At 46.4% G+C, this 26678-nt stretch overlaps 1 protein-coding gene across 2 annotated transcripts in view; it reads right to left on the reverse strand.

Annotated features, from left to right (window-relative positions):
* Positions 1 to 26678, reverse strand: part of nbeal1 (neurobeachin-like 1) — a 128139-nt gene that overhangs the window by 42883 nt on the left and 58578 nt on the right. For both annotated transcript variants that reach the window (XM_039757802.1, XM_039757801.1), the window contains 11 exons: positions 25980 to 26063; positions 25786 to 25884; positions 23506 to 24086; positions 20347 to 20479; positions 14199 to 14318; positions 13589 to 13892; positions 13430 to 13515; positions 10740 to 10829; positions 9435 to 9609; positions 1339 to 1472; positions 166 to 325 (listed from right to left, as the gene is read on the reverse strand). In XM_039757802.1, the coding sequence (XP_039613736.1) occupies positions 166 to 325; positions 1339 to 1472; positions 9435 to 9609; positions 10740 to 10829; positions 13430 to 13515; positions 13589 to 13892; positions 14199 to 14318; positions 20347 to 20479; positions 23506 to 24086; positions 25786 to 25884; positions 25980 to 26063 (1966 nt within the window). The remainder of the gene's footprint in view (positions 1 to 165; positions 326 to 1338; positions 1473 to 9434; positions 9610 to 10739; positions 10830 to 13429; positions 13516 to 13588; positions 13893 to 14198; positions 14319 to 20346; positions 20480 to 23505; positions 24087 to 25785; positions 25885 to 25979; positions 26064 to 26678) is intronic.

Consider the following 26678-nt stretch of genomic DNA (forward strand, 5'->3'; position numbering starts at 1 on the left):
TCAACCCGTCTTCGCACTGCTAGTGAGACTATAAGTGTACAAGCCACAGCTTATTCATACAAGCAGTAATATTTCATTGAATACAGATAATATTTCAAGTATCCCAAAACGCACATCGCTCATGATATAATTCCCCACATGCCAGTGCGGGCGAAGCCCTCTTACCAATTCTAAAAGGAAAGTCTCCTTGATTCCAGAGGCGAAAGTCAAAGAGGAGGTGCTGGTGCATCTGATGAAGGAGCTGCATGTTCTTCTCCGAGCTGACCTGCTCGATGAGCAACTGGACCCCAACGAGCACATTCACATCCATCAGACGGCTGGGCATCTGGGCAAACGAGAACACACCAGTAATGACTAACTGGCAGGAGGCACAAGAAGATCGAGAGGATGAGGAGAAATGCGTAGGGTAAACACAAAACACAACGAGAAGTCGCCTTAACAACGCACACTCGCACACATAAGACAAGCGGCACCAGATACTTGAAGGGTGGCACCGATGACGTCACGGCGTACGACACCTGGAGCCACGCCCCTGACAACCACACAGCCTGTCGTAGCAACGGCTCTACAAAATGGTGCTGCACTCGAGAAAAACCAAAATGATGTCACAGAAAAACAAAACTACAAGAATACAAATATTCACAGAATTCCAGGAACACTATAACCGTACCCAGATGGTCTCAGGTTAACAAAACCTCATAAAATCATAACATACAAGAAACAACTGTATCCAAGGAAGAAATACATTTGCAGCATTGTGCGTCAGTCTATTTTTATTGTTTATTATTTGTCATATTTTATGCTTTTCTATTATCTCAATTATGATGTCCTATTAGCTGTGCCTCCATTCCATGTGTTTTGTGGGTGGAGCCCCAGGAGGCGGGCATAAGGCTGACATCATCACCACTCCTGCCTCCTCCCACTGGCCATTTAATAAAGCTCAGACCAGGAGATCATTGCTTTAGTTTGACGTCTCTGAGTTTTGCTGTTTTTCTTTGGATTTTTTGTGGTTTTGCTGGCATTGAAGATTTCAGAGGGTGCATTGGACCTTTTAGGCAACTCCTTTGGTCTATTTTTGCTCTTCTGAGCTTTACTTTTCTATTGTATTTTGTTAATAAGTTCTAATTCATAAAGATTCTCAGGGAGGCTGCAGTAAGACATCTGGAGTCATCTGTTATTTGGTTCATGATGGTATAGACGTCCGAAAAGTCAAAATGTAAGCATCAACCCAACAGGACACTCCAGACGCGCCCAACACACAAACAAAGGCGCTTATACCGGCCATCATTAGGAGGGAAAATCATCGGTCTGCTTACAGTAGGAAAAAGCGCCCCCTACCTTCTGCAGGAGAGCCCCCAGAGTGGCCACCCCGTGAGAGTGGATCAGGCTTTCCTGGTTGATGGGGTGTCTCCGGATGAAGTGCTTCATCAGCAGTAGAAACGTGGCTACGATGTTTTTCTCCAGCCGAGCCTCTAAGATAAAGGAAAGACAAGAAATTTAAGATGGCCGTGCAAAACCGCAGAGACCTCCACTGATGTGTCTATCTGTGGTGATTCGGCCAACTCTGGGGTGTCCACCATATCACCTACTTTAGTAGCCAACGAATGAGCTCTTACGCTTGAGCAGAACCGACCAATGAATGAGAGGGGAGGCGGGTCAGCCATTCAGAGAGGGTTTTCCAGAAGTGGTTCGCTTAACAACCAAGATGCACACGTTTGGGCCGCTGTGAGGGCGCAGCTGGTTATCGGACACAGTTAGAGTTCTTTAATGGACGGTTTGAATTTGTGGAGTTGTTGATGCCTTTGACATGGACCCACACCGAAGACTCATTCTGAAACTTGAAGCTTGTGGGCACCAGAGGGCACCTGGAGGACCCGATCTCAGGTTGGCTAACACAGAGGACAGAGTAGAATGCGGTGAGGCCGTCCTCGGTCCGTAACTTTTTCCGATTTCTAGTAACGGCGTTGATTTTGTCATCTTTAGTAAATCCACAGATGATATTAAAACCCGAGGGATGGCAGACACTGACAATTCAAGAAGACCTGAACAAGCTTCAGAAGAACCGGGCAAACACTCGGAGAATGTAGTTGAATGTGGAAAAGTGCAAAGTGAGAACACTTATGTCTTATGGCCTTTACTACAAGTCACAGATAGGAGTATACGTTTGTGGTGGGCTCCCACTTTAAGAACTAAAAGCTCCAACAAAAAAGTGAGAAATGCTTCTACTGTTTTTTATGAATGTAAATCTCACTGTACTGCACTTTAAAAAAAAAAAAAAATGTAAACAACAATAAAAAAAAGCTCAGCTAAATAAACAATGAAGTCAAATAGAAGTCTGACTAAAATCTGCTGCCGAAGGGGGCGCCAGGACAGGAAGTGGACATTAAACCAAACCAGAAACACAAAGCAAAGTCGCAAGGTCACCCACCAGCTTTGCACTCCATTGCCAGCCTGCAAAAGTGTGCCCTGCCAACAAGTGTGCGGCACCGCCAGCCTCACCCTTCCTGTGTCTGTGCAGTGCCAAAATTAAAACGCCGTCATCCCTCCGCACCTCCTCGCTCTTTCTGGGCAGATGGCTTACCGTTTCCATGCTGTCTTTTGTCTCGTGTTTCTATTTTTGCCGACAGCATTTCAAGTTTGTTACGGCTCAGGCTTAGGCTTGTGTTGGGTTTCTTTAATATTGTTGTCGTTTTTTTAAATTATTTTTCCATGTTCCATTAGTTCAATTCAAACTGCGCTTTAATCTAAGCAATCAGCACAGACGTCAGCATTAACATTTACAGTGCCCCCCCCTTAGAATGAATTTTGTGATGCATGTCATAACAAAATGCATTGTGTTTCTCATTCCAACAGTTGGTGCATCACAAACATTTGCAGTAACAAAAATGCACAGGTACAAATGGTTGTGATGCGCCACCTCCTGGAATGACAAATGCAATGCTTATGATGCCTCTGTTATATGACATGTGATATGGGATTCATAAAAGTAGTGTTAATGCTTGGAATGGAAAATGTTTCTGATGTGCCATCAGTTAGGATGACAGAGACAATAGGAACCAGACAGGGGACACAGAGGACAGAGCAGAGAACGCAGTGAGGCCATGAGTGGAGCCCGTCCTTGGTCCATTACTTGATCTGATTTCTAGTAAGGACTTCGATTTCAGCGTTGGTAGTAAATTCTTCTTTTATTACGGTGGACAGCGCTCTTCACCAAGTGCAGGCCCAGGGTGCTGTGACACGTTCTTAGGCAGAAAACAAGAATAGATTTATAGATATATAGATATATACATGTAATATATATAAACACACATACATACATATACATATATATATATAAATAAATATATACATAGCACTCTTAAGTCTGAATCACAATCTGATTGTATGGGTGGTTATCTACCAGGTAATGCATGTAGTTGGCCTGCAAGTTGGCAAACATCCGCCACGGGTGCCCTCTCAGCTGCGAGAAGCAGATCACACGCGTTACCTGGTAGGTAACCACCCATACAATCAGATTGTGATTCAAACTTCGGAGGCTATGTATGTAATTACCTCGATCTACAGGCTGTCAAGTAAACGAACCACACGCCGTGGCGCAACGTAAAAAGAGCCTTTGCCTCTAACGCTGACGTCCGATCCCCGAAGACGGGTGCAGTGAAGTGTGTACGCCTGATGAGCCCAAAATAGGGCGAAACACGTGTCACGTACTCTTTGCATTATTTGACAGTTAACTATGTAATATATATATATATATATATATATATATATTCTCATGGTGGGCGGCACGGTGGCGCAGTTAGGAGACCTGGGTTGACTTCCCGGGTCCTCTCTGTGTGGAGTCTGCATGTTCTCCCCGTGTCTGCGTGGGTTTCCTCCCACAGTCCAAAGACATGCCAGTTAGGTGGATTGGTGATTCTAAATTGGCCCTAGTGTGTGCTTGGTGTGTGAGTGTGGGTGTGTGTGCCCTGCTGTGGGTTGGCACCCTGCCCGGGATTGGTTCCTGCTTTGTGCCCTGTGTTGGCTGGGATTGGCTCCAGCAGACCCCCGTGAGCCTGTGTTCGGATTCAATGGGTTGGAAAATGGATGGATGGATATTCTCATGTTCGGTAGAGTAGCCATCAAGAAAGCTAATAGGATGTTAGATTTTACAGCATAATGTACACACCAAATCATACAGAAGAATAAAAAAAACACTACCAGGTGACATGGATTATCTCGCTAAGTTGGCACCTCTCAATGGGTGGGCAGCCAGTAAACAGTCAGTTCTAGAAGTTTAAGAATCTGAATGACTCTGACAAGGGCCACATTGGGTCAGGGCATCTCCAAAACAGCAGGTCTTGTGGGGTGTCACAGTATGCAGTGGTTAGCACCTGCCAAAGGTGGTGAACCGGCGACAGGGGTCATGGGCACCCAAGCATCATTGATGCGTGTGGAGAGTGCAGGCTAGCCTGTCTCGTCCGATCCCACTGGAGCACAAACCACTGAGAAGTTTCATGCTGGCCATGACAGAAAAGGTGTCAGAAGAGCCAGTGTATCACAGCTTGCTGCTACATAGCCGCAGAGTGGTCAGGGTATCCATGCTGTCCCCTGTCCCCTGCCAAATTAACCTACAATGGGAATATGAGTGTCAGAACTGGACCACAAGGCCCAATGGAAAAGATGGCCAGGGCTAAGAAATCACTTTTTATTTATGGTCATGTGGATAGTCAGGAGTGTGTGTGATGTTTACATGGGGAAGAGATGGCAACAGGATGCATTATGGGAAGAAAGAAAGCCGGTGGAGGCAGTGCGATGCTCAGGGTAATGTTCTGCAGGAAAACCTTGGGTCCTGTCACTCATGTGGCTGTTACTCTGATGTGTACCACCTACTCAAAGTTGGCTGAAGACCACACTCACACCCCATCCTGGCAACATATTCCCTGGTGGCCGAGGCCTCTTTAAGCAGGATAATGCGCCCTGCCACACTGCAAAAATTGTTCAAGAATAATCTGAGGAACACAACCAAGAGTTCAAGGTGTTGACTCGGCCACCAAATTCCCCAGATCTCAATCCGATCGAGCGTCTACGGAATGTGCTGGATAAATACCGCTGGCAGCGTACAGGACCTTAAGGAGTGCCAGATGCCACAGGATACCTTCACAGGTCTGGTGGAGTCCACACGGGGCACCTGCACAATATCAGGCAGGTGGTGTTAATGCTGGGGCTGATCCGTGTATATAAGACATTAGAGGTGACGTCTGTCAGGGGTCAGGGGTCAGTGCAGCTCCTTTTAGAAACATAAATGACATGACACGAATATAAAGAACAAACCAGTCAGGCCGTACGAGGAAGAGCAGAGTCAGCTGAATCAATAGAGAATTCAGGCTTGGCCAGATGAACCGAAATGCAAATAAATGTAAATTAAGAAATAGAGGAAGTCAAAGATACGACATCTACACAATGAGCTGTTTGGACCCTGAAAGGTCACCTGGGAGTCTTTGTGGACTGGTCAGCGTCTACGTCAAGAAGCGATCAAGGCAGCTAATGGGCGTTTGGTTATATAGCGCCCTGAAGTGTGTAGTGCATGCCAAGGGGGTTAGGGTTCAGTTACATAACAACGCGCTAGTGGGGTCTCGTCTGGAGTACTGTGTGCAGCTATGGCCTCTGCATTACAAAAAAGGACAAAACAGCACCAGAGAGGAAAAACAAAATGGAGCCGAGCCGAGGCGACACAAACAAAGTGCTTAAAAATCATGAAGGGCTTTAAAATGAGAGAAACAAGACCACTGGGGGGGGAACAGCCGGAAACTTGTCAAGGGCAGATATTGCAGAACGTCAGGACGCTTTTTAGGACACATAAATAATACGCTGGTCAAGTCTGATGATGATGATGATGATTCCCGACGAGAAAGAGAATCAGACGAATCTTTACAGAGGGACCCGACAGCAGACAGATGTGGGCGACTTGTGAAAGATGAAATTGAAATGCAAATCAGTAAAAGCAGAAATTACAAACTTTCAGATCAGAATACACAATAAGAGCTTTGAAACTTGAGCTCCTAATGATGACTAAGACGGCATGAGGGTGACAAGATGGGCAGACAGCATCCTGTTCTTGCATTTCGATTTGTAATAATAATAATACTACTACATTTTATTTATTTGTAGGCGTCTTTCTAAACACTCAAGGACAGCAAACAATAGACAAAACAAAAGTAAAATACAGAAGTTAAAATCAGACGGAGTAATTGTAATCAAAGAGAAAGAGCGGCCTTAAACAAATGAGTTTTAAGTTTAGATTTGAAAAGTGAAAATGAGTCAATATTTCTAAGATGGTAGTGAGTTCCAGAGCTGGTGGTAAGACGGACAAAGGGGACCGTCAAGTGGATGGAGGAAGAGGATCTGAGGGTGCGGGAAGGAATGGCAACATGGAGGACGTCAGACAGATATGGAGGGGCGAGGGTGTGGAGAGCCTTAAAAGTTACCAGAAGAATTTTGAATTGAATTCGGAACTGAACTGGAAGCCAATGAAGCTGCTGCAGGATGGGAGTGATGTGGTGAATAGTGGGGGTCTAGTAACGATGAGGGATGGCAGCTGAATTCTGGACCAGTTGAAGCTTAGAAAGAGATTTGCAAGAAAGACTAAAGAAAAGGGAATTGCAATAATCCAGACGAAAAGTGACCAGGCTATGAACGAGAATAGCGGTGGTGTGGGGTGTGAGGGACGGGCGAATACGATTAACGTTACGCAAGTGGAAATAAGCAGACCGGGAGATGTTACTGATGTGAGACTGACAGGATAAAGTACTGTCAAGGATGACACCTGTGGAGAAAGGGAGACAGAGGAATAATCAATAACAAAGGAAAAATGATCCGTTTTGGATAATGTGGACTTTGTACCAATGAGGAGAACCTCAGTTTTGTCACTTGTTATGTAAGAAAATTTGAAGGATTTGATTTCTGCTACGCAATCAGTAAGTGAGGAGGGTGGAAAGGAAGCAGTAGGTTTGCTAGTGAGATAGAGCTGGGGGTCATCAGCATAACAGAGGGAGCTAATGTTATACTTACGAAAGGGGAAGGAGGTCAATAATGAAGAGGAGGGGTCCCAGGACAGAGCCCACCTGAAGTGACAGCAGCGGTGGGTTGGGATGTGAAAGTTTTAAGCTGAACAAACAGAATGCGGCCTGAGAGGTAGGATCTGAACCAATCTAGTGGAGTGTGGGTAATGCCAATCGAAGATAATCTATTGAGAAGAGTCGTGCGACAAAGAGTGTCAAAGGCTGCACTCCGATCAAGGAGGATGAGAACAGGAGTTAAACCAGAATCAGCTGCCATAAGGAGGTTGTTAGTAATTTTTATATTTGTGAGTGAATGATATTTTTTGAGATTTGTGAGTGTTTGTGATTTATTACCATCACCTATATTGACGTTTCCAGCTATATATATCCCAGCAGGCCTTTCACTGAGGGTGCTCTTGTCAAGGTGTACACATGAAGAGGTCGAACGCCTGGTGTACAATGAATCACGTGAAGCCAGCGTGCAGAGCGCACACCCATAGTGAGCGACCAAAACACATTTATACTTGTTGAAGTGGCCCATCTGACCCCTAGTCAATAAGGGACGGTGTTTGGTCAGTGTCACATAACTAACAATGTCACAGCAAAGGATGTGAGATACAGTAGAAGGAGACTTGTGCCTGCCATTACTGACTTTAAGGGGAAGGTAGAGTGTCAGTGTCAGGCTCTGATGGGGGCTCTCGAGAGACTGAGCGAGGAGTCTGAGTGTCCTGATAACAGCCAAGGGCCAGGCCTTTAATGACCTCTTAGGCGCGGCCATCAGCAGTGTGTCTGTCTGCAGAGTGAGTGTCGACCTCGTCACTGAGAGGTTTACTTAACCTTGGCAGTGACATTCATGCGTCTGGTGACTCTTCCTATGAAGTCGGTAGACGGATTGGGAGAGCGTGGGGGTCATGAGGTCACTGGGAAGGGGTGTGTGGCGCTCCTGATATCTATGCAAAAGGACGAAGGTCTAAGTCTTTATGTTGCTTCCTGTCTCACTAAATGGTTACGACTCATGGACGCTATCCAGTGACCTGAGATGAAGACTGGGCTCCTTCATGTGTGTCTCTTCAGAGGGTCCTTGGGCGCCGCTGGTTTGACTTTGTGTTGCTCACGGAGTCCCAAATAAGGCACATGACCTGCATTATGAGGGAGCGTCAGTTACGACACTACGGCCATGTGGCTCGCTTACTCCGAGGGTGATGTGGATCATAGGACCCTCATTGTTGAGGACCCTAGTGACTGGACCAGGCCAAGGGGACACCCATGTAACACCTGGCTGGGGGGTTGCCAACCAGGATCCTGAGCTGTTCCATCGTGTGGTGGGAGTGGCAACATGCTGTACCAGTGCATGCCCCCCAACCTGACCTGACCTGGATCATCAGACCCATTGGGAGGGGTGAGTGTCATATTCTCGTGAATGGGGGGACCCCCATGATGAGCAGATGTATTGCAGATGGTTTTGGAGGTCTTCCTTGCGTTCTGAGGACCTGTTTCGTCTTATTTAGCCCTTCATTCGTTATTCTGGCACCCACATAGCTAAACTCTCCTTGAAATTCACCATTCTTGGATTTAGTGTCACATGGTTAGAAAAAAAATGTCCCCACTGAGCAAAAACGGGGGGTTATGCGGGGTGTAACGTCTCTCTAAAAATAAAATCACTTATAAATTAGGCTTTAATGTCTCATACCTCAGGCACAAATAGAAGGAAGAAGAGACAAAAAGGTCAAATCAGAGTCTACCAATGGCCGAGCTGATAAGTGTCTAAGTGGTGCCCTACTTTCACGCCTTGTCTTTTTCTTGGATATCCTGCTCTGTGGAACTTTGGGTGCAGAATGCAATGGAGTTTGAGTAAATGTAGGTGTCAGCGGTGGAGCTGTTTTGGGGAAAGCAGGGAAGTTCTGCTAGTTAGGGGACAAGTTGAGGGCAGAAGGAGAGGTGGGCATAGCAGGGGCAGCCAGGGAGCTGCCCACCATTCTGTCTTCTAAGCGAGCCGAGCAGGACATGGGGTTTGCGAAAGCTGTGTTGATGAAGAGTATGGGAGGGAGACATGAAGATGGAACCTGAGGGAAACCCAGGAGTAAAAAGGAGAAAGACAGTGACGACGTGTGCAGCGTGACAGGCTGACAGAAAGACGAACAGCTAGTTAGGTCAAAGACTTGGTGTGGAGGCAAATGGAGAAACAGACTGAGGTGGGCCACACCTGTGGAGAGACAAGCCAGAAGATGATAAAGTAAAGAGGGGTAACAAGTTGGAAGGGATGAGATCCAGAAGAGGGGCCAAAGGAAATGTGGTTGAAGGTAGCGTTGGATGATATGAAATGAATGGGATGCCCAGAAATGCCAGGATAAACCCCAAAATGTGTTAAACATGCAATGATGGGAAGTGCAGCCTCACCTGAGGCCCTAGTTGAGGGCAGCACCACCCAGTCTCCTTCCATTGGCGTCGACAGATCAGTGGTGATGTAGTCGCCGGTGGGGTCCCTGTCGACTTTCTCTGTCCTGCTTAGGTGACTGATTTGCTCCAGCAGAGGGAAGAGGGCGTTGACTCCACCAATGGTGTTGATCATGTCCTAAATTGGAAGAAAAAAAAAAAAACCTTCAGGGGTTTGGGTGCCAGAAAAGAGGAGCAAAAGGACACCTGGTCTGTGACACCACCTGCTCTGCTTGGTATCGGTCCACTGAACGGACATTACAAGTGTTCATAAGTGCCGTAGCAGCCAGCCTGAACTTGGGCATCTTGGCCTTTAGAGCCTCATAACTCTCAGATACAAAGAAATGGAAGATAATCTGGGAGTCTAGGAAGGTTCACAGAGCCAATCAATATTAAAGGTCACTCAGACGGAGGAGAGGACGCTCACTCCCAAATCTGACTCCAACTACAATGACGCACGGCTTCATTTCACCCAGGGTTCCACAGGCCTCCTTGACCGCCCAGCACTATCTACGGCAGGCAGTTGCACTCCTTCACTTTTTCTGTAAGTGAGCTCACGTCCTCACTAAATGACACTTTATTTGAACGACAAGCGATAATATTAACAGTCTATCCATCCATTTCTTAAACCCACCTTCACCAGTACCCAGTTGTGGGAAGGCCAAGCCTAATCTGACAGCAAAGGCCATAAGACAGGAACCAACACTGGACTGGGCGGCACATACTAAAGAACAGGAATGTCCCGAGGGTGCCCTGGTGGGTCACAGCTGTGCCTTTTGTCAATCCTGGTCACCCTGAACTGGCTCAGTATGAGTATGTGATCGTGTGCCTTAAGATGGAGGGGTGTCCCATCATGCAGCTGTCCACATGTCCAGTAAGCAATGCCTTTAGAGAAAGTTCAGGCTCCTGCGATGAATGAAGTCGGTTCAGAAACACGGATGGACGATTTAAAAAGGTCAAAGGACTCTCATTTTAGAACATGTAAGGAACAAAATCATCAAGCATGCAGTCCCAACATAAATGAAGGTGTGTCTGCCATCATTTCAGAGGTTTGCGCTTTGACCAAGGTGTCCAAATGACCCCTTGGACATTTCAGCATGAGAACACATCTCTCCGTCTCACCTGTCTGCCAGTGACCCGTCTGTGCCCGCACTCTTTGACCAACCCTCCCGATTGGCTGCACACTCTCATTCCTTTCCATGGCACTGACTGACTTTGTGTCTGGTCAATGTATTTGGTCTACCCCATACACACCACTGAGCATCTCACCTTAATATCCCAGTTCACCACCTTGTTGCCCGTCAGTCTGCCATGAAGGAGGTTTGACGACAAGTCCAGACAGATGGGGTTTCTGCAGGCCTGCAAAAGGACAATCCAGAATGACTCGACAGCCTGTTGTGTATACAGTCAACACACAAGCAGCCCGCTTCGGCCTACAAGTGTTAAGGGGGCACAGTCTCGTGGTGTATGTGCCCCTCACTGTGGGGTCAGTTACACACTCTGAAAATTGGAAGAATTGAGTAGATGTGTCCATAAAGGTAAACTGCGCATGCAGCAAGCGACTTACGGTGCCAACCGTGTGCGAACAGACCCAACAACGAGAGGCACACCCCCTGAGGGGCGCAGGGTCCTCAGAATTAAGTGCCGTCCTTCAGCACAGGCCATTGCTTACTTAAAAAGAAGCAGAGGGGCCAATGTTAGAACATCATGGCAGTGATCTAGTTGAGCCCAGTGTGAGTGGCACACCAAACCAGCTCATTAATATCATTTATTAGGACCGCAGAGTCACTTCGCTTCGATTCAATTCAGTTTAAGTTTGTAGTGCTCTTCACGGAGTGCAGGTACACAGCGGTTAACTAACATTTCCTATATTTTCATCAACTAAACACCAATTATTTAAAACCCGACATAAAATATTACACATCTGATCTACACTATACGGTGTCACAGATGTGTGCATGGCAGCGAGGAGGACCAACAGAAGGCAATTCCATGCCAGGCCAAAGGGTGGCAGAATGCAGTTAACCTCTCTCTTTTATCCCTGCAGACCAAACACGGGACATTCTGCCTGGGCCCACTGACGTCACCTCCAGTTCTGGGGCTGCTGACGTCACCTCCAGTTCTGGGGCCGCTGACGTCACTTCCAGTTCTGGGGCTGCTGATGTCACTTCCGCTAACCTGCCTTATAAGCCAGACAACTTCCTCTTGTGAATTCAGTTCTATTTTGGACTCAGTCTGTACACTTCTGTACTGCCAAATCTTCACTTTTTGCAGCCTTATTCAAATATACAGGTGGCTGCCCCAAAACCTTTTTCTGCATTTTGTTTCACAATGGCCAAAGTATGTGGGTGCCCGCACACCACACATCCCATGCCATACCCTGCTCCTTAATATGGAGGTGGATAATCCAATTGCAGCTTTCGAAGTCCCCTCTCTTCTTTCCTTTTCGGTTTTGGACACGGCTGTGCGGATCCCCTTCCAGTCCTACAGATGAGCACCAGTGAGCTCGGCCACGGATGTTGGCACATAATGCCCAGCTAGCAGTCGGCCTTACAATTCACTCCAAAGGTGTCTGATGGGCTTTTAGGATAGTCAGCGCTCTGTGCAGGCCACTCAGATTCTTCGTGTGAGGACCTCACTTTGTTGTGCTGAAACAGAAAACTGTTGGGAAGCCCACAATCCTCTACGATTTCACTTAATGCAATGGAATTATGGGGCCTCGTCCAACACACGATAAGCCACACCAATCTATTTTTTTGTGCCCTTCCCCATAGTAACCTATTGTCTATTGGGGTGAGGATTTTGTGAAAGCGTTAAGATTCATCAAAAATTTCAATCTCCAGTTTTCGGGTCCCCGATACCAAAAACATCGATATGTCGATGACGGGTGTTTGTCTGTGTGTCACAGTTTCTCGAGGACGGTCTTGAGCTAAAACAGCTGGACAGAAAAATACCAAACTCGAAACTTGAGCCTGTGATGAGGTGACGATGTGCGGATTAGTTTTTGAGCCAAGAGAAAGAGGCACTCGGGAGGAACCCTCAAATGAATTTTTGATAATATCTCGAGAAATGTGGCAAATACCGTAACTCTGCAAATAATGATGAATTCTTCTTCGACAATTGGTAACATAATGACCTATGCAATGACCAGAAAGGTCGTCATCAGAGCAGTACATAATTCCTGAAATGTTCTAGAATAGTTCGGGTAACCTTGTTCGTAGGGGGCAAAGCCTACGGACGCTCATGTCCAAATTGTTATAGTTGGCACTAAGCCTTCAGGTACGTAAGGTTCTCCTGGCATCTACCAATCCCAGAATGAAGTGTGATTCATTGTCCCACAGTCCAATGGCAACACCTGGCATTGCACATCTTAGGTTTCCGTGCAGATACTCAGCCATGGATGCCCATATGACGAAGCTCCCAATGTACAGTTCGTGTGCTGACATGACGTCTAGAGGCAGTTCTGAGCCGTGAGCGCTGTGGTCGAGGACAGATGATTTTTCGGCCTGGCGTGGTTTCTGTCTGTGAGCTACTGTGGTCTACCACTTGGCTCCTTGACGTGTCCACTTCCAGTTGACCTGAGCAGCTCTAGCATGGCAGAAATCTGACAAGCTGACTTGTTGGATGGGTGACATCGAATGGCAGTGCCACATTGAAAGTCACTGAGCACTTCGATTTACTGTTTTAAAAGTATGTCACATTTTATGTGGGACTTTAAATAACTGAGTTTGTCTTATAATGATAATTTTTGTATTAAAGTGACATTTCTACTGGTTGCTGTGCTAATGAGGGTCATGGGCACAGTAACGGTAAACAAAGGTCCGACTGTGGCACCACAAAGGCAATCCCAACCCACACAAGACTGGTGGGTGCTGCCTTACAACATCAAGTCATCACCGGGGCTGAAGGAGGAAGTCCACAAAATTGGAGACCCTCACTAGGTGCTCGCCGGGACTCACCTTTGGAACATAAAACAGAAGGAGCTTAGAATGCAGGTCACCGACGTCCGAATCCTGACTTTTTAATGGAGAAACACAGTTGGGCCCTGTAAACACAACAACAAAGTGTGAGAATGTCACCTGTGAACAACTCCCAGCAGGCTTCAGTGTGTTACCCACCTGTGCAATATAGTGCCTTGACTTGGGCGGGTTGCAGAGCTTCATGGAAGACGAGCACACAGCCCAGCTGGCCTTCTAGCGATGTTGGGGAGCCCCACTCACTGTCCTGTGTCCCAGCAGAGATCAACCTGGTCACGGACTCCGGTTTTCCCATACTTCCACCCCAACTGGGTGGAGACAAGATCCCCCCAAGAGATGTGCGTCCAGGAGTGGTGGGCGTAGAGAATGGAGGGTCAGGAATCTGTGTTGGGGTCGGCGTGGTGGTCCTTTGGCCAGCAGATCCAATGCAACAGGAGGTAAAGGGCTGAAAAGAAGGAGCAAACTTGTCAGCAGGCCGTCTCTGTGTCATCGCACTATCTGGAGAATTCTGGGATAGCCTGAAGACGACGCCATCTTGGTGCAGGAACCCTTCCATGCAGGACTGTATCCCACTTAATTTACTAATTCAAACATCCCATTAGAAAGGTCTCTGACTGCAATCAGACTCATCGAGACGGAGGAAGACAGAGTCGTAGTAGGCCAGGCCAACAATCGAGAAGTGCCATGCTGAACCTAGAGAGAGAGTTGGCCTGCCATCCTCGACCACAAGATACAAAATCAAATGACGTACCTCATTCATCAGTGGAAACTTGAGTGGAGTTGTCAGCTTCTGCTGCCCATTGATGTAAATGGAAACCAAACTCTGTCCAAACGGTCTCTTGCCTGGGATGTGAACCACGGCTATGCAGTGCTGAGGGGCAAACAAAGGAGACAATGGAATCTGACATTCAGGCCACATCGTACCTAAGGGTTTACCGGCCACACAAGGCAGCGGCTCTTCAGCCACACAAAGCTTTACTGCGGTTTATCATCCCACTGTCAAGCACCTGTGCATGGTGGACAGCTTAGCGGCCCAGGGGATGGTAATAACCCATCAAACCAGGGGATGGCGCTGTGGTTTGATGCCTTCTCTCTTCCTCCCTCTGCAGTATGGAAGACTAACTGCCACTCCAGTGCTGACGTCACTTCTGTAAAAGACCAATATAATGAAGACGGCCACCAACCTACTTCAGTTCTGTCTTGAACTAGTGTATGGAAAGACGTCTCCGCAATTTTTTAGTGCTGTCAATTAATATACGGGGTCACCCAGGCTGCCCCCTCTTTAACTTTGTCTTGTCTGCCCCTTTACAACACTAAAGACGCTCCACTGCTGCTGGCCACGTCTTTAAAATGACTCTGATCAGGATGTGTCCATTCACTCCAGATTACTCATTCTAATGGCTAATAGGCAAACTCTCTCCAAAGCTCACCCTGATCATAACGCACGTGCTGCGCTGGCTCTGGGTACGGGGTCAAATGTCTCCCTTTGCCCTAATCATGGGCAAGTTTCTGTGATGTCACCTTCCAAAACTTTCAATTCGTAACTCCATCTCACTCCCGTAAAAACTGGCTTGTTGGAAAGTGGTATCCAGGGGCAGTGCTGTGTTGAAATTATGCTTCACCATTTTTCCTCTGTGACGTACCTGAGAAACGTGTTGATGTATGGCACAACAAGGAAGAGAATACGGAGGCAGGTCTCAAGGAGGGAAAGGCAGAGGATACGAGGAGGCAGAAGAAGGGCGAGAGTGGTAAAGATCAGCGAGACGGTGATGATGCAAGAAACGAAGGGAGACAACGGACCGAGTCTGGAGGAAGCCTGTCAAGGACGGGACAAGGGCTCAAGTGGCACGACTGTCTGGAGAAGAGAAACACGGGCAAACATGGATGAGATCCATCAGGGAAGTGGACTCCGAGCAGAGAGAAGGCCAAAGGAGTTGCACTGTGTCTTTGTGATCCTGGAGAAAGTCTCTAACGGGAGCCTCGAGAAGAGTTGTGGTATTGGATGAGGAAGTCGGGAGTGGCAGAGAAGTATGTGAGAGTTGTACAGGATATGTACGAGGGAAGTGTGACAGAGGTGAGGTCTGCGGTAGGAGTGAAGGAGGTGGGATAACATCAGGGATCGGCCTTGAGCCCTTTCTTATTTACAATGGTGATGGACAGGCTGACAGATGAGATTAGACAGGAGTCCCCGTGGACTGTGATGTTTGCTGATGACATTGTGATCTGTAGTGAGAGTAGGGAGCAGGTTGAGGAGACCCTGGAGAAGTGGAGATATGAGAGGAGAGGAATGAAGGTCAGTAGGACCACCACGACAGAATACATGTGTGTGAATGAGACGGAGGTCAGTGGAATGGTGAGGATGAGGAAGTAGAATTGGTGAAGGTGGAGGAGTTTCAATACTTGGGATCAACAGTACAGCGTAATGGGGATTGTGGAAGAGAGGTGAAGAAGAGAGTGGAGCGGGTGGAGAAGAGTGACAGGAGTGATTTGTGACAGACGGGTATCAGCAAGAGTGACAGTGAAGGTCTTCAGGTAGGGAGACCAGCTATGTTATATGGGCTGGAGACGATGGCACAGGAGACAGAGCTGGAGGTGGCAGAGTTAAAGATGCTAAGACTTGCACTGGATGTGACGAGGATGGACAGGATTAGAAATGAGGACATAAGTTGTCAGCTAAGGTTGGACGGTTGGGAGACAAAGTCAGAGAGGCGAGATGGCGTTGGTTTGGACATGTGCAGAGGAAAGATGAGAAGTATATTGGGAGAAGGATGCTAAGGATAGAGCTGACAGGGAAGAGAAAAAGAGGAAGGCATAAGTGAAGGTTTATGGATGTGGTGAGAGAGGACGTGCAGGTGATGAGTGTGACAGAGCAAGATGAGGAGGACAGGAAGATATGGAAGAAGATGATCCGCTGCGGCGACTTCTAATGGAAGCAGACGAAAGAAGAATAATTTGCTGCTCTCATTGTACAATAGCAGATATTTTCACAACTGTTGATTTTCTCTTTTCTAAGAGCAGCACTGTCAAAATGTTTAGGGGATCAACATTCTCGAGACCTTCACCTTTCTTTATTTTCAGATATTGTATGATGCACAGACACAGTTTGCTGGTCATGTTTTGGCTCATTTTGTATCTCAGTATTGTTTGGCTGCTACTTAAAGAAACAATTCAGGGGTCTGAGTCTTCAAGAGCAAATCAATTAAAATGAATTCAAGAGAAGTTAATTAGCAGCAAAAGCAGGTCACTAATTAAGGGTTAGAATGAAAACCTGCAGCTACCGCAGCCCTCCAGGACCGGAGTTTGAGACCACTGAGCTAGACCATGGTTCAGTTTTACTGGGGATTTGTTTCTTTAAAAAGGGGTGCAGGGTTGCAGGGGTTAATGGGAACTAGGAAGTTATTGTAAGTTTGTGTGTGTATTAATTGGGCTCTGGAAACACACGGTTGTCTTATCGTGTCTGTCTTGAGCTTCATCTATAACTGTGGAACTGCAGAACGTGGAAAATAAACGTTCATTTACCGTATATACTCACGTATAAGTCGGGTCTTGAAACCTGAAAAATCAATCATAAAATCAGACCCCCAACTTATATGCCTGTTCAAAACTGCGACACTTGATATAAAAAAAAAATAAATAAATAAATTTCTTGCCTCCTCCAATCTCACATCAGTTTTTCAGACACATCGAACTTTGTTGCAGCAGCGCGGTTACCAATTTCTTTCGCTTCTTCAACTACGTTTAATTTAAAACCAGCTTCATATTTTCTTTTGATCGAACGCTCCACCGTAGATAAGGGATGCTCTTACGATAAAGGTGTATGAGGGTGTGAGATATAAAAAAAACGCAAAACAGTGCAAACGTTGCTTCGGAATAGTTCAAGTATTACCGTGTGGTCACGTAGGTACAATACATAGAAAACAAAAAGGCCGTGTACTCCATGGTGACTCTCTCAGGTGGGCGTCAGCATATTGTAATCTCTTGGACCAATAGCGTGAGTTTTCCACATTCGACTTATATGATCGACATAATAGAATACCAGAAATTATACAGTAAAGTCAAGTCCCGACTTATCTGCGAGTATATATGGTACACAACAACGTAGTTGATTAATGTGAAACGCCAAGGACTGGACACACGTAAGTACCTGCCGTAGCCACACGTTGTTTTGCACTTCACTCACTGACCAAAACACACCACGAGTCATTCATTTTCTTCAGTGTGGATTCACAGAGAGTAGGGCAGTGTTGGGACTCGTGCATTTTTATTCATTTTCTGTGGTTTTTCTAGTGAGTTTCTAGGACTTCTTGGCGGCCAATCTGGATTTCTGAACATTTGTTGTGCCCTATCGTATTTCTTGAAGAAGCTGTCATTTTTTTTTTTTTAAAAGTCTTTTTGTGACGCCATTGTGAATGTTGATGGGCAGAGCGATATTGAGATATTCATGTCAGCTGTTGCCAAGGTAACTTCCCAAAATTCCATGGGAACTGCCTGGGCAGTTTACAGTTGAAACTTCACAAATGTGGCCGAGTCGGAGAAGTGTGCTGTGGGAGGCTAGTCAATGACTACAGGAAATGTCCGATTGCTGTTACTGCCACGCCAGTTACTGGAGTATAAGGGCATCACACAATGGTTTCTTTAACTAACATCACAATCTTGTGTTGTTTTATAATTCAGATTAGAGAGGAGTTTCATTCCATTCAACATTATTTTTCAAATTCTACTGCTGTTTTCTTATGTTTATTTCTGACAATTTCTTAATGAATATGGTTTGATTTATTTATAACTTTATATTCATGTACCGGTAACGGCACATGCACTGCTATAATGATAACGTGCAGTGAATCCACTTGACTTGAGCAGTCCTAGCCTTCATCCTCTTTCTCTGTACGTTTATCATTCGTTTGCTCAGATATTGATGCGCTTGCTGCTTCCTGAGCTGCTCTTTCTTTCTTCACCCTAGCGGCCCGCTTCTTCTCTTCTTTCGTTGGCATCTTTTCGCATTAAAACTTATTAAGTCGATGTTTGTGTTGCAATTACTTGGTACGTTTTTTTATTAATTTTTCACTTAAGTTAAGTTTTCAATTTGCCTCAAGAATGATTTAAGATATGAAGAGGTAGGGGAAGTGACAGCGAAGGTGGTAGGGACGAGAATGGCACCCTGCTGCCCGCTGCTGAGAGTTGATTCTACAATAAAATAAAATAAAAGTAAAAAGAGGAATAACCTTGGAGGTCAATCATCACCCCTAAAGTGGACAGTAGACGTCATGTAGTAAAGGGTGGCGCACAAAAAACCGAACCATCTCCGACTGGCTGGAGCCTTGTAGTCGCAACAGGGTCAGCAGCCCCAACTGTGCATTAGTAAGGAAGCTGTGAGCCAGTGGGTACGCCGTCTTTCAACAGGATGGAGTGACATGTCACACTTCTAGCGAGTAACTTTCTCGACTTCACAACGTCTTCACAGAGGAACAACCTGTCAGCAAAGGTTTGTGGCCACCAAGATCACCGGACCTATCCACTTGCGAGTTTTACCTGTGGGGCAATCTGAAAGGAAAAGTGTATGTCTATAATCCAAAGACATTAGAGGAACTGAAGGACAATATTTGGAGTGAAATTGGAAAAACTGAAGTGGCTGAGCTGCGTCACGTCTATGACAACATGGTGCGGTGTGCAGAAAAGTGTATTGCCGCACAAGGAAATCATTCCCAGCACCTCCTCTAACCAGTAATTACAGATTTTTCTATTACGTCGATGTTGGAGTCGGAGATGCTTCGGTTTTTCGTGCGCCAAACCGGTATATGTGTACTAAATTTCAGGTCAATAGTTCAAACGGTTTGCGAGCTACAGGTGATTTAAAATCCTGGACAGACAAATGAACACTCACGGTAGAGTATTATATAAGATTATGACCATTTTTGCAGCGACTGTGTATGTTATTTGTATACTGAGCCCAAGGGGGTGGGTACCCTGACACTGTTGCCCCAGCCCTTCTCTATTTAAGGGCCTAGCAGGCTGTAAGTGTTCTGGTGTGGCCATCGATCGCCCTGCCTTAAGTTGCTAACGGGGACAGTTGGCGACTTTTACGCCCTTCTCGTGTAACACAGCTTTAGGAGGAGCACACACTGCTTTATTATTAGACAAATCCTGTAGATGACCTGACATTGTTCAAGTTTCGAGATCTGGTGATCATGGTGCTGGAGAGTGGTGCCGTGTTGCATGTTGACAGAAACCCACAAATAAGAATTTCTCTGGACTCTTGTAAACATGACGATAGGGCGAATATAAACCCAAAATAAAATATACAGCAAAGGAACAAAACATGGCACGGGTCTAAAAGAAGAAAGCCAAATCTTCAGAACCCAAATATATGAAACAAATTGGCTTGAAGGTTGAAGGAGGTGGTGGCATATGACTATTATGGAATGCAAAAACCAAGCTGAATGGCCTTGTTGATTCGCCTAAAGCTCTACTATTATGAAGGTTGATGACAATGAGGGGGCAGCTGGTGACCTGCTACATGAGAGGACCCCAAGGGCGAGTGCGGAAAACAAAGGCTTAGGCTGATGGACTTGATGGCAAGCAGGAGCAGGAGGAGTGTGTGAAAACACTACTATTCATAGGGTGGGCTTTCTAAGACCTCCACATATGGACTAACCAATCAATCAGTTTATTGATTAATATGTTGTAATCGACTGAATTTCAGGAAAACAAACACATTTTAGTATAACTGAGTACATCCAAGGAGCAGAGACAGGGCTGCAGCATGACAGTGACAGACAAGGACAACAGCCATCACTATCTGACAACAAGGCTGGGTGTCGTCCTTGATACTCTGGTGCCACCACTAGGCTCTTGTGTGAGAGTAACTGTTGCCCTGATTCACCCCACCAGCGGCTGCTTACCCACAAGGAGTCACAGAAGCAGTGATCTGGCAGCATGACGGTCGCGTATTCCTTCTTGGTACACACTGCGACAACTAAGGTCCCCGAAGAGGTGAAGAAGGCTTCAAACCCTGTCCCGCTGGCTGTAAAAAAACTGGGAAGAAACCAAAAGAAGACGTCATGTAAGTAGCTCTCCAGAATTAGTGTGACTCTCCCACACTCTGCTTTGTTACCCACCATTTTTCAGGTTCACACGGGTTGTGTGGTTATTCCCCATAAAAAGGGGGTATCGGAGCAGATGGTTTTACAACCTTATTGATGCCAACCTTGTTAACCTTATTTAACAGCACGTAAGAGGGATGGTGACCTGATCCTAGGCCCCGGGTCACAGGGGAACTGAGGATTATCGTGACCACAGTGGAAAACAGCCAGCCCAAAAAGGACTTCACATTGTAAAGGAAGGAAACGACAGGGACAAGAGGTTATAGAAGGGAAAACCTGAAAAGCTGGTCAGTCAACAGGACGTAGTCAGAGACAAACATAATCCAAGATCGGAGTGTCAAAATTCAAACATAGATGGCAAAAATCACCTGGAGTCAGGGAGTCATGCAAGAAAAGTCCTAGCACTAACCCCAAATCCTTCACACTCCATGCTGGCTTGAATGAACTCTGTTGTGGTGTGAGATTTTGCATAGAACTTGATAAATGTTTTGTATGTCTTTATTTATAATTTAGGCAAACCAAAGTAATTTAGTGTTACGTTGGTGAGAGGTATTCGTGTTTGCCCCCATTGTCTCTTTGTAATTTTATGACAGGATTTGGGGGGGATGTGTCTTAAACCAGTTTGGCGAGTGTTTCTTTGCTAAAGTCTTTCTCTCATCCCCCACACAAAGCCAGGTTAGCTTAACATATGGTCTTGGGGGGTTGCAGGTGTTAAGATGTACTATTTCTCCCATTGGTCTGAGATATGGCTGTCTGGATTGGCTGGAGGGGTTGGACAGAAAACCTATAACTTTGCTTGCTCAACCACATTCTCTCTCTCTGACCCACATATGATGAAGAAGCATCTCTCTTGCTAACCTGTGATGATGAAGACCACACAATGAAGAGCACAGCTCAGCAGCCATATTGAACAGACATGTGGCTGAAAGCTGAGCACCAACGATGCCTTAACTAGAGACATTTGAAGTAACTACAAGTCTGTGTGCCACCTGAATTACACATCACCATTTAATCAGGTTGTATGGTTGTCAATATTTAAATGTACTTTGCATTTTGTTATTATTTCTGAATATTATCAGTAATACATTATTTTATGTGTAACTTAACTCCTGCTTGTCTTTTTACTACATCTAATTGCCTGAGGTTATAGATATAGAAGGGAAGGTGGGGAGAAGTTATATAAAATAAGATCTTATATACAGTGGTAAGTCTGTGAGATTAGGCATTCTAAGACTACATTATTAATAATACAATAGGGGAACGTAGAACAATACATATATATTACTCTACCAAGATAAAACACACTCCTTTGAGGTTGATTTTATAATTTTCGTTTTGGGATGATCATTGGCCGATTTCTTCCAGAAAAACACACTTTCATGGAAAAAGTCAAACAACTTGTTTACTCCTCAAACTGTGGCTAACATGCAACTAACAAACACGAACACTCAATATGTGATCTTTCTGAAGCGTACGAGATCTTTTAAGGCAGCCAGCTGCTGGCCCTGCTCAGTCTCAGTCTTGTTTTTCAATTCGGGTCGCATGGCTGACGCTGCACTTCAGCTGCACTCTTGTTGTCACCTCCTTCTGACAGCTCAAAATCCTCACCTGGCAGTGCAGAGCCCGAGTCTTCAGCAACACACAAAACAAATCTCTGCAGATGGTGACCTTTAACAGGAGTGACTGCCAGGATTTGATGCCATACTGCAGTGTTTTCCAACCAGTGTGCCGTGGCAGAGTGCACCATGAGACCTTCCCAGGTGTGCCCTTGGAAATAATGGGAGTAGCACACCTCGGTCTAAATCTGTGAGAGACAAACTCTGCAGGTGGACCAGAACTGTCAGAGGAAGACAGAAGTACCAGAAGAAGCTGGCGTAACAGCAGCTCCATGATTGCCATGGTAGATCACGTCGGACATGTCTACATCTACAGGGGTGTGTGGTCGCCAGCGAGTCTCATGGAGCTGGTGGATAGTGGGCATGCGAGGTACCTCTGAGACAGAGAGGGACGTGCAAATGGACGAAGCTGCTGGGAGATGAGACCAAAGTGCTCACCAAGTGCCGTGTCTGCGCTCACTGTTCTCGGAGCGACTCATTCATCAGGCAGTCTTTGCTGCTATCTAGTCGATAAAACTAAACTCTTCACCTTGAGGATGTCAGATTACACAACTGCTCACGATTTTCTGCACAATATCAAATTCCCAAGGCACTGAGAGCTCACTGAATTTTGACAGCCATCCGACAGCACCGGTGGCTGTATGAATACTTTCCACGATCTTGGCCCATCTTTTTTTTCTATTCTGTCATGGCTCAACGAACACAAGCCGTTACACAGACGAGTCTCTTTTCGGTCTGCCCACTTTCCTTCTGGCCACATTCTTATGCACTTCACTTCCACCTGAGCACCCAAAGGAGTCGTCCCCAAGACAAACGTGACTGACAATGTCATGGTGTGCCCCTAGGACAGTATAGCTGGGGTGTCATGGGAGCATGCTGCGACCGTCCCCAACACGCTAAGATTGCGTAAAAATGAAAGCTGCAACTCAGAATCGCTGTAGAATGACTCCTGCCTCAGTCAGTTAGCACTGCTTGCGCTTTTCACCCCTTTTTATGTCGACCACAATTCAGGTTTTGATCTTTGGTCTTTACATTTAACTCCTCATCCCACCAGGTTTCTGTCCTTCTTCCCCTGTGACCGCGAATACAATTCTGCACACCCCTTATTTGGGTCTTTTTATCTCCCAATGTTTTCTTTTGCTGATCTCGCGTACATCAGGACACAATCCGACTCTCTCGTTTACCTGATCCCGGCCTGCACTTTTGTCATCGGCCCACTCACTCCATCTGCTCCCTTTACTCCCATTTTCTTTCTCTGCCTAACCATGAGGAGGTTTCCCTATCATGCTGTCCATAGGGCATGGGCTGTCAGGTTCGCCAAAGTCCCCCAAACCTGTCATACCTGTACAACTGCTTCCTCTTCCCTCCTTTGCTGAAAAGCCCAGGGACCTGCTGCTCCTGATCCAGGCAAAGCCAGGCGTAGAAGCTGAAGGCATAGCCGGGCCAACGCTGGATGCTGGGCAGAGAGATCCCCGCCATGCTGGGGGACAAGTCGAAATACTGCAGTGCGTTCTCAAACTCTTGCTTGCGTGCCATGCCCAGGATCGCCCTCATCATCGGCACGACATAAGGGTGGGTCTGCTTAGCTTCTTCCGTCCGCAAGAGTCTCAGGAGCTGGCGCAGCTCTACCGAGCTCAGCGACTGGCTGCCCAAGGAGCCGAGGAGACTGATCACGTTCTCGGCACACGTGCGATGAAGGCAGCTGTGGTAGGCCAAGGTGTCCAGGAGGCAGATGACCATAGAGGCATTGACGCAGATGGTGCGACTCTGGCGGTTGATGCTGCAGATTCTTTTTAGCCAGTCAGAGATGAAAATCTGAAGGTCATGCGAGGCGAGGTCCGGCAGCCAGCGTATGAGCAGCAGCAGAGGCTGGACATTGCTGATTCCCAGGAGGCCAACAGAGGTGTGGTCACCTTCAACGGCCTGGAAAAGAAGGAGCAGAAGGAGCCGATTTAACACCTAAAAGGAGAGGTTGATTCTTGAAGTAAGGGGGCCATGGGAAAGGATGGATGGACGGATGGATAGATAATACTGTACCTGTCCCCAAGCGGAAATCAAAACTTTGCAAAAGATCATGAAAAATAAAAACTACAGTCCCCAAAACTTGCACAAGAACATCTGACCTGTAGAATAAGAGAGCTTCTGCTGTCTCATAAGTAAGATGGAGTCACACCCTCCCAGTTGTATTTCAGGTTTACATTTAAAGCCATTAATATCTGGGCAGAGCAGGTCTGTCTTGTTGTGTCCCCAAATTGGGACATGCTGATCAAAATTTGTTCTTTACAAAGTTCTGCTGGTTGGAGTCACCAACATTCTAGGGCCAGAATGGCCAAGGCAGTCTTGTGGTCCCATTTACTTTTGTGTTTGATGCATTTTTAATGATGGTGAAATAAGTGAAGATTATTTCTGAAGAATTCAGAATTAATTGCAGAATTACGGTCTCTGAGGGTTCCTCTCCAGGGCCTCTTTCTCTTGCACGATTTGCCTCAAAAACTAATCAGCACATCGTCATCTCATAACAGGCTGAAATTTCAGTTGTGGGATTTTTCCACCAAGCCATTTTAGCTCCAAGACCGTCCTCAATAAACTGTGACACACAGACAAATGGACAGACACACACCCATCATCAAGATATCAAAGTTTTCAATATCGGGGTCCCTAAAACATCAGAAATCCGTTGAAAACCGGAGATCGAAATGTTTGATGATTCTCCCCCACTGACAATAGGTTAGGGTAGGGGAGGGAGCAAAGCGCAAAAAAAAGTCCTTCCAGTACTATCTCCAATGTGATTGTATCAAAATAAAAGCCCTCACATGGCCCGAATTATAGGATGCTCATATCTGAAGATCGATTGGAACAAGTCGATGAGAACAAGCTGTTCACAAGACCCGACCCAAGGTCCCTATTGCGCCTGCACTCTATCACACTACTTGGTTTTGTGGTTGTCCGAGAGAAGAAAATTTACCCTTAACGAGTTTATAACCGTGTCTCAGTGTTCTTGTTGAACATGCTTAATTTCAGACGTCTTGAGATTCATCTTCAAGAAAATGTGACACACAAACACACTCCCTAAAACGTTGAAATCTTTCGAAAACTGGACATCGAAATTTTTGATAAATCTAAAGCTTTTGCTCCTCCCTTATAGATGATAGGTTATGGTGGGGGAGGGCACAAACAATTATATGACTCAAAATAAGCTGAATGAACTCAATTATGAATACAAATAAAAACACACACAAAAATCATTCAATATCATACAGCATGGGGAACTGCAATAACTAAAAATAATAAGACCGACGACAGTCGAGACTAAAGAGGTTGTATAATAGGATATGGGCGGGTTGGTTGGTGGTACCCTTGCCAGCTGGGAAGCCATCACAGTGGAAGGATGGCGGGAGACTACATTCCGGGGCAGGTGTTAACTCAGTACACTGGGTGGCAACATCACTCTGGTATCTGACACACATAGGGCTGCACTGAATTTCTGGTGGGCAGCCCTGTTTGGGTCCTCAGATGCCACTAGAGAGGTTCTTCCTGGCCCAGAAGTGCTTCCAGAAGGCACAATGTGGACAATGCTGGTGAAGATGATGACAAGTGGCCTGTGACCTCCATACACACTCACCATGTTCATCAGCTCCTGAAGCAGCTCCCGTGATGGTTGACCCAGCGATTTCAACACTTCATGCAAGTGTGTGTAGCCAATTCTCTCTTTAAAGACTTCCTGAAGGGGAACAGGCAAGATGTAAGGTCCAGCAGGCATGCCAAGTGCATTACAGCACATGGAGAGGTATCGGCCTAAACAGTCAACAAATGTACCTTAGCAGCTGGGGACTTCAGCATCACCGTGGTAAGGGTCTTGATTGCCGAGATTGCCAGACAATCCAGCCGTCCATGAAGTACCTGAAGAGACAGACAAAAGATGGAAAACATGCCAAGACAGCGAGTAAGGTCTGGTCATCCACAGATGGACCCCGATGTCGGACACTCATTTTGGAACTTCCACCTTAGAGTGATTTTAAGTATAAAGTTCAACCTCCCCAGAAGAAGCTCACCTTCTTGTCCACCACCTCCTCCACCACCACCATAGCCTACCCAGGATCCTTAACCATTTGAGTCACATATGAAGAATAAGTAGGCTCTGGTGCTCAAGGGGTTAAGTCCTGCTGGCCAGGCAAACACAAGAAGCCCCCGTGTGAACAGACAAACTCAGAGTGCGGCCATTCCTGCCTGCAGGCCCGACACCCCTGCAGTCAGGAAACTCAAGCCAAGCTGACTGGCACTACAGCAGGCACCCCACGCATCTCCCTGGCACCCATGGCAGACACAACAAAGACAGACCGGCTGAAGAATGAACCCACAAGCCTCACATGAGACCACCAAGATGAATTACCACCCCCCCCCCAAAAAAAAACACAACAATGAAGAGCAACATGCCATGATGAGTGGAGTGGGGTGGTCCCTGCTGTGGTCTTGTGGCACGGCTCTGACGACCGAGGGCAGGTGAAGTGCCTCCTC

Source organism: Polypterus senegalus, chromosome 6 (assembly GCF_016835505.1).
Source record: "Polypterus senegalus isolate Bchr_013 chromosome 6, ASM1683550v1, whole genome shotgun sequence".
In the NCBI taxonomy this organism is placed as follows: Eukaryota; Metazoa; Chordata; class Cladistia; order Polypteriformes; family Polypteridae; genus Polypterus; species Polypterus senegalus.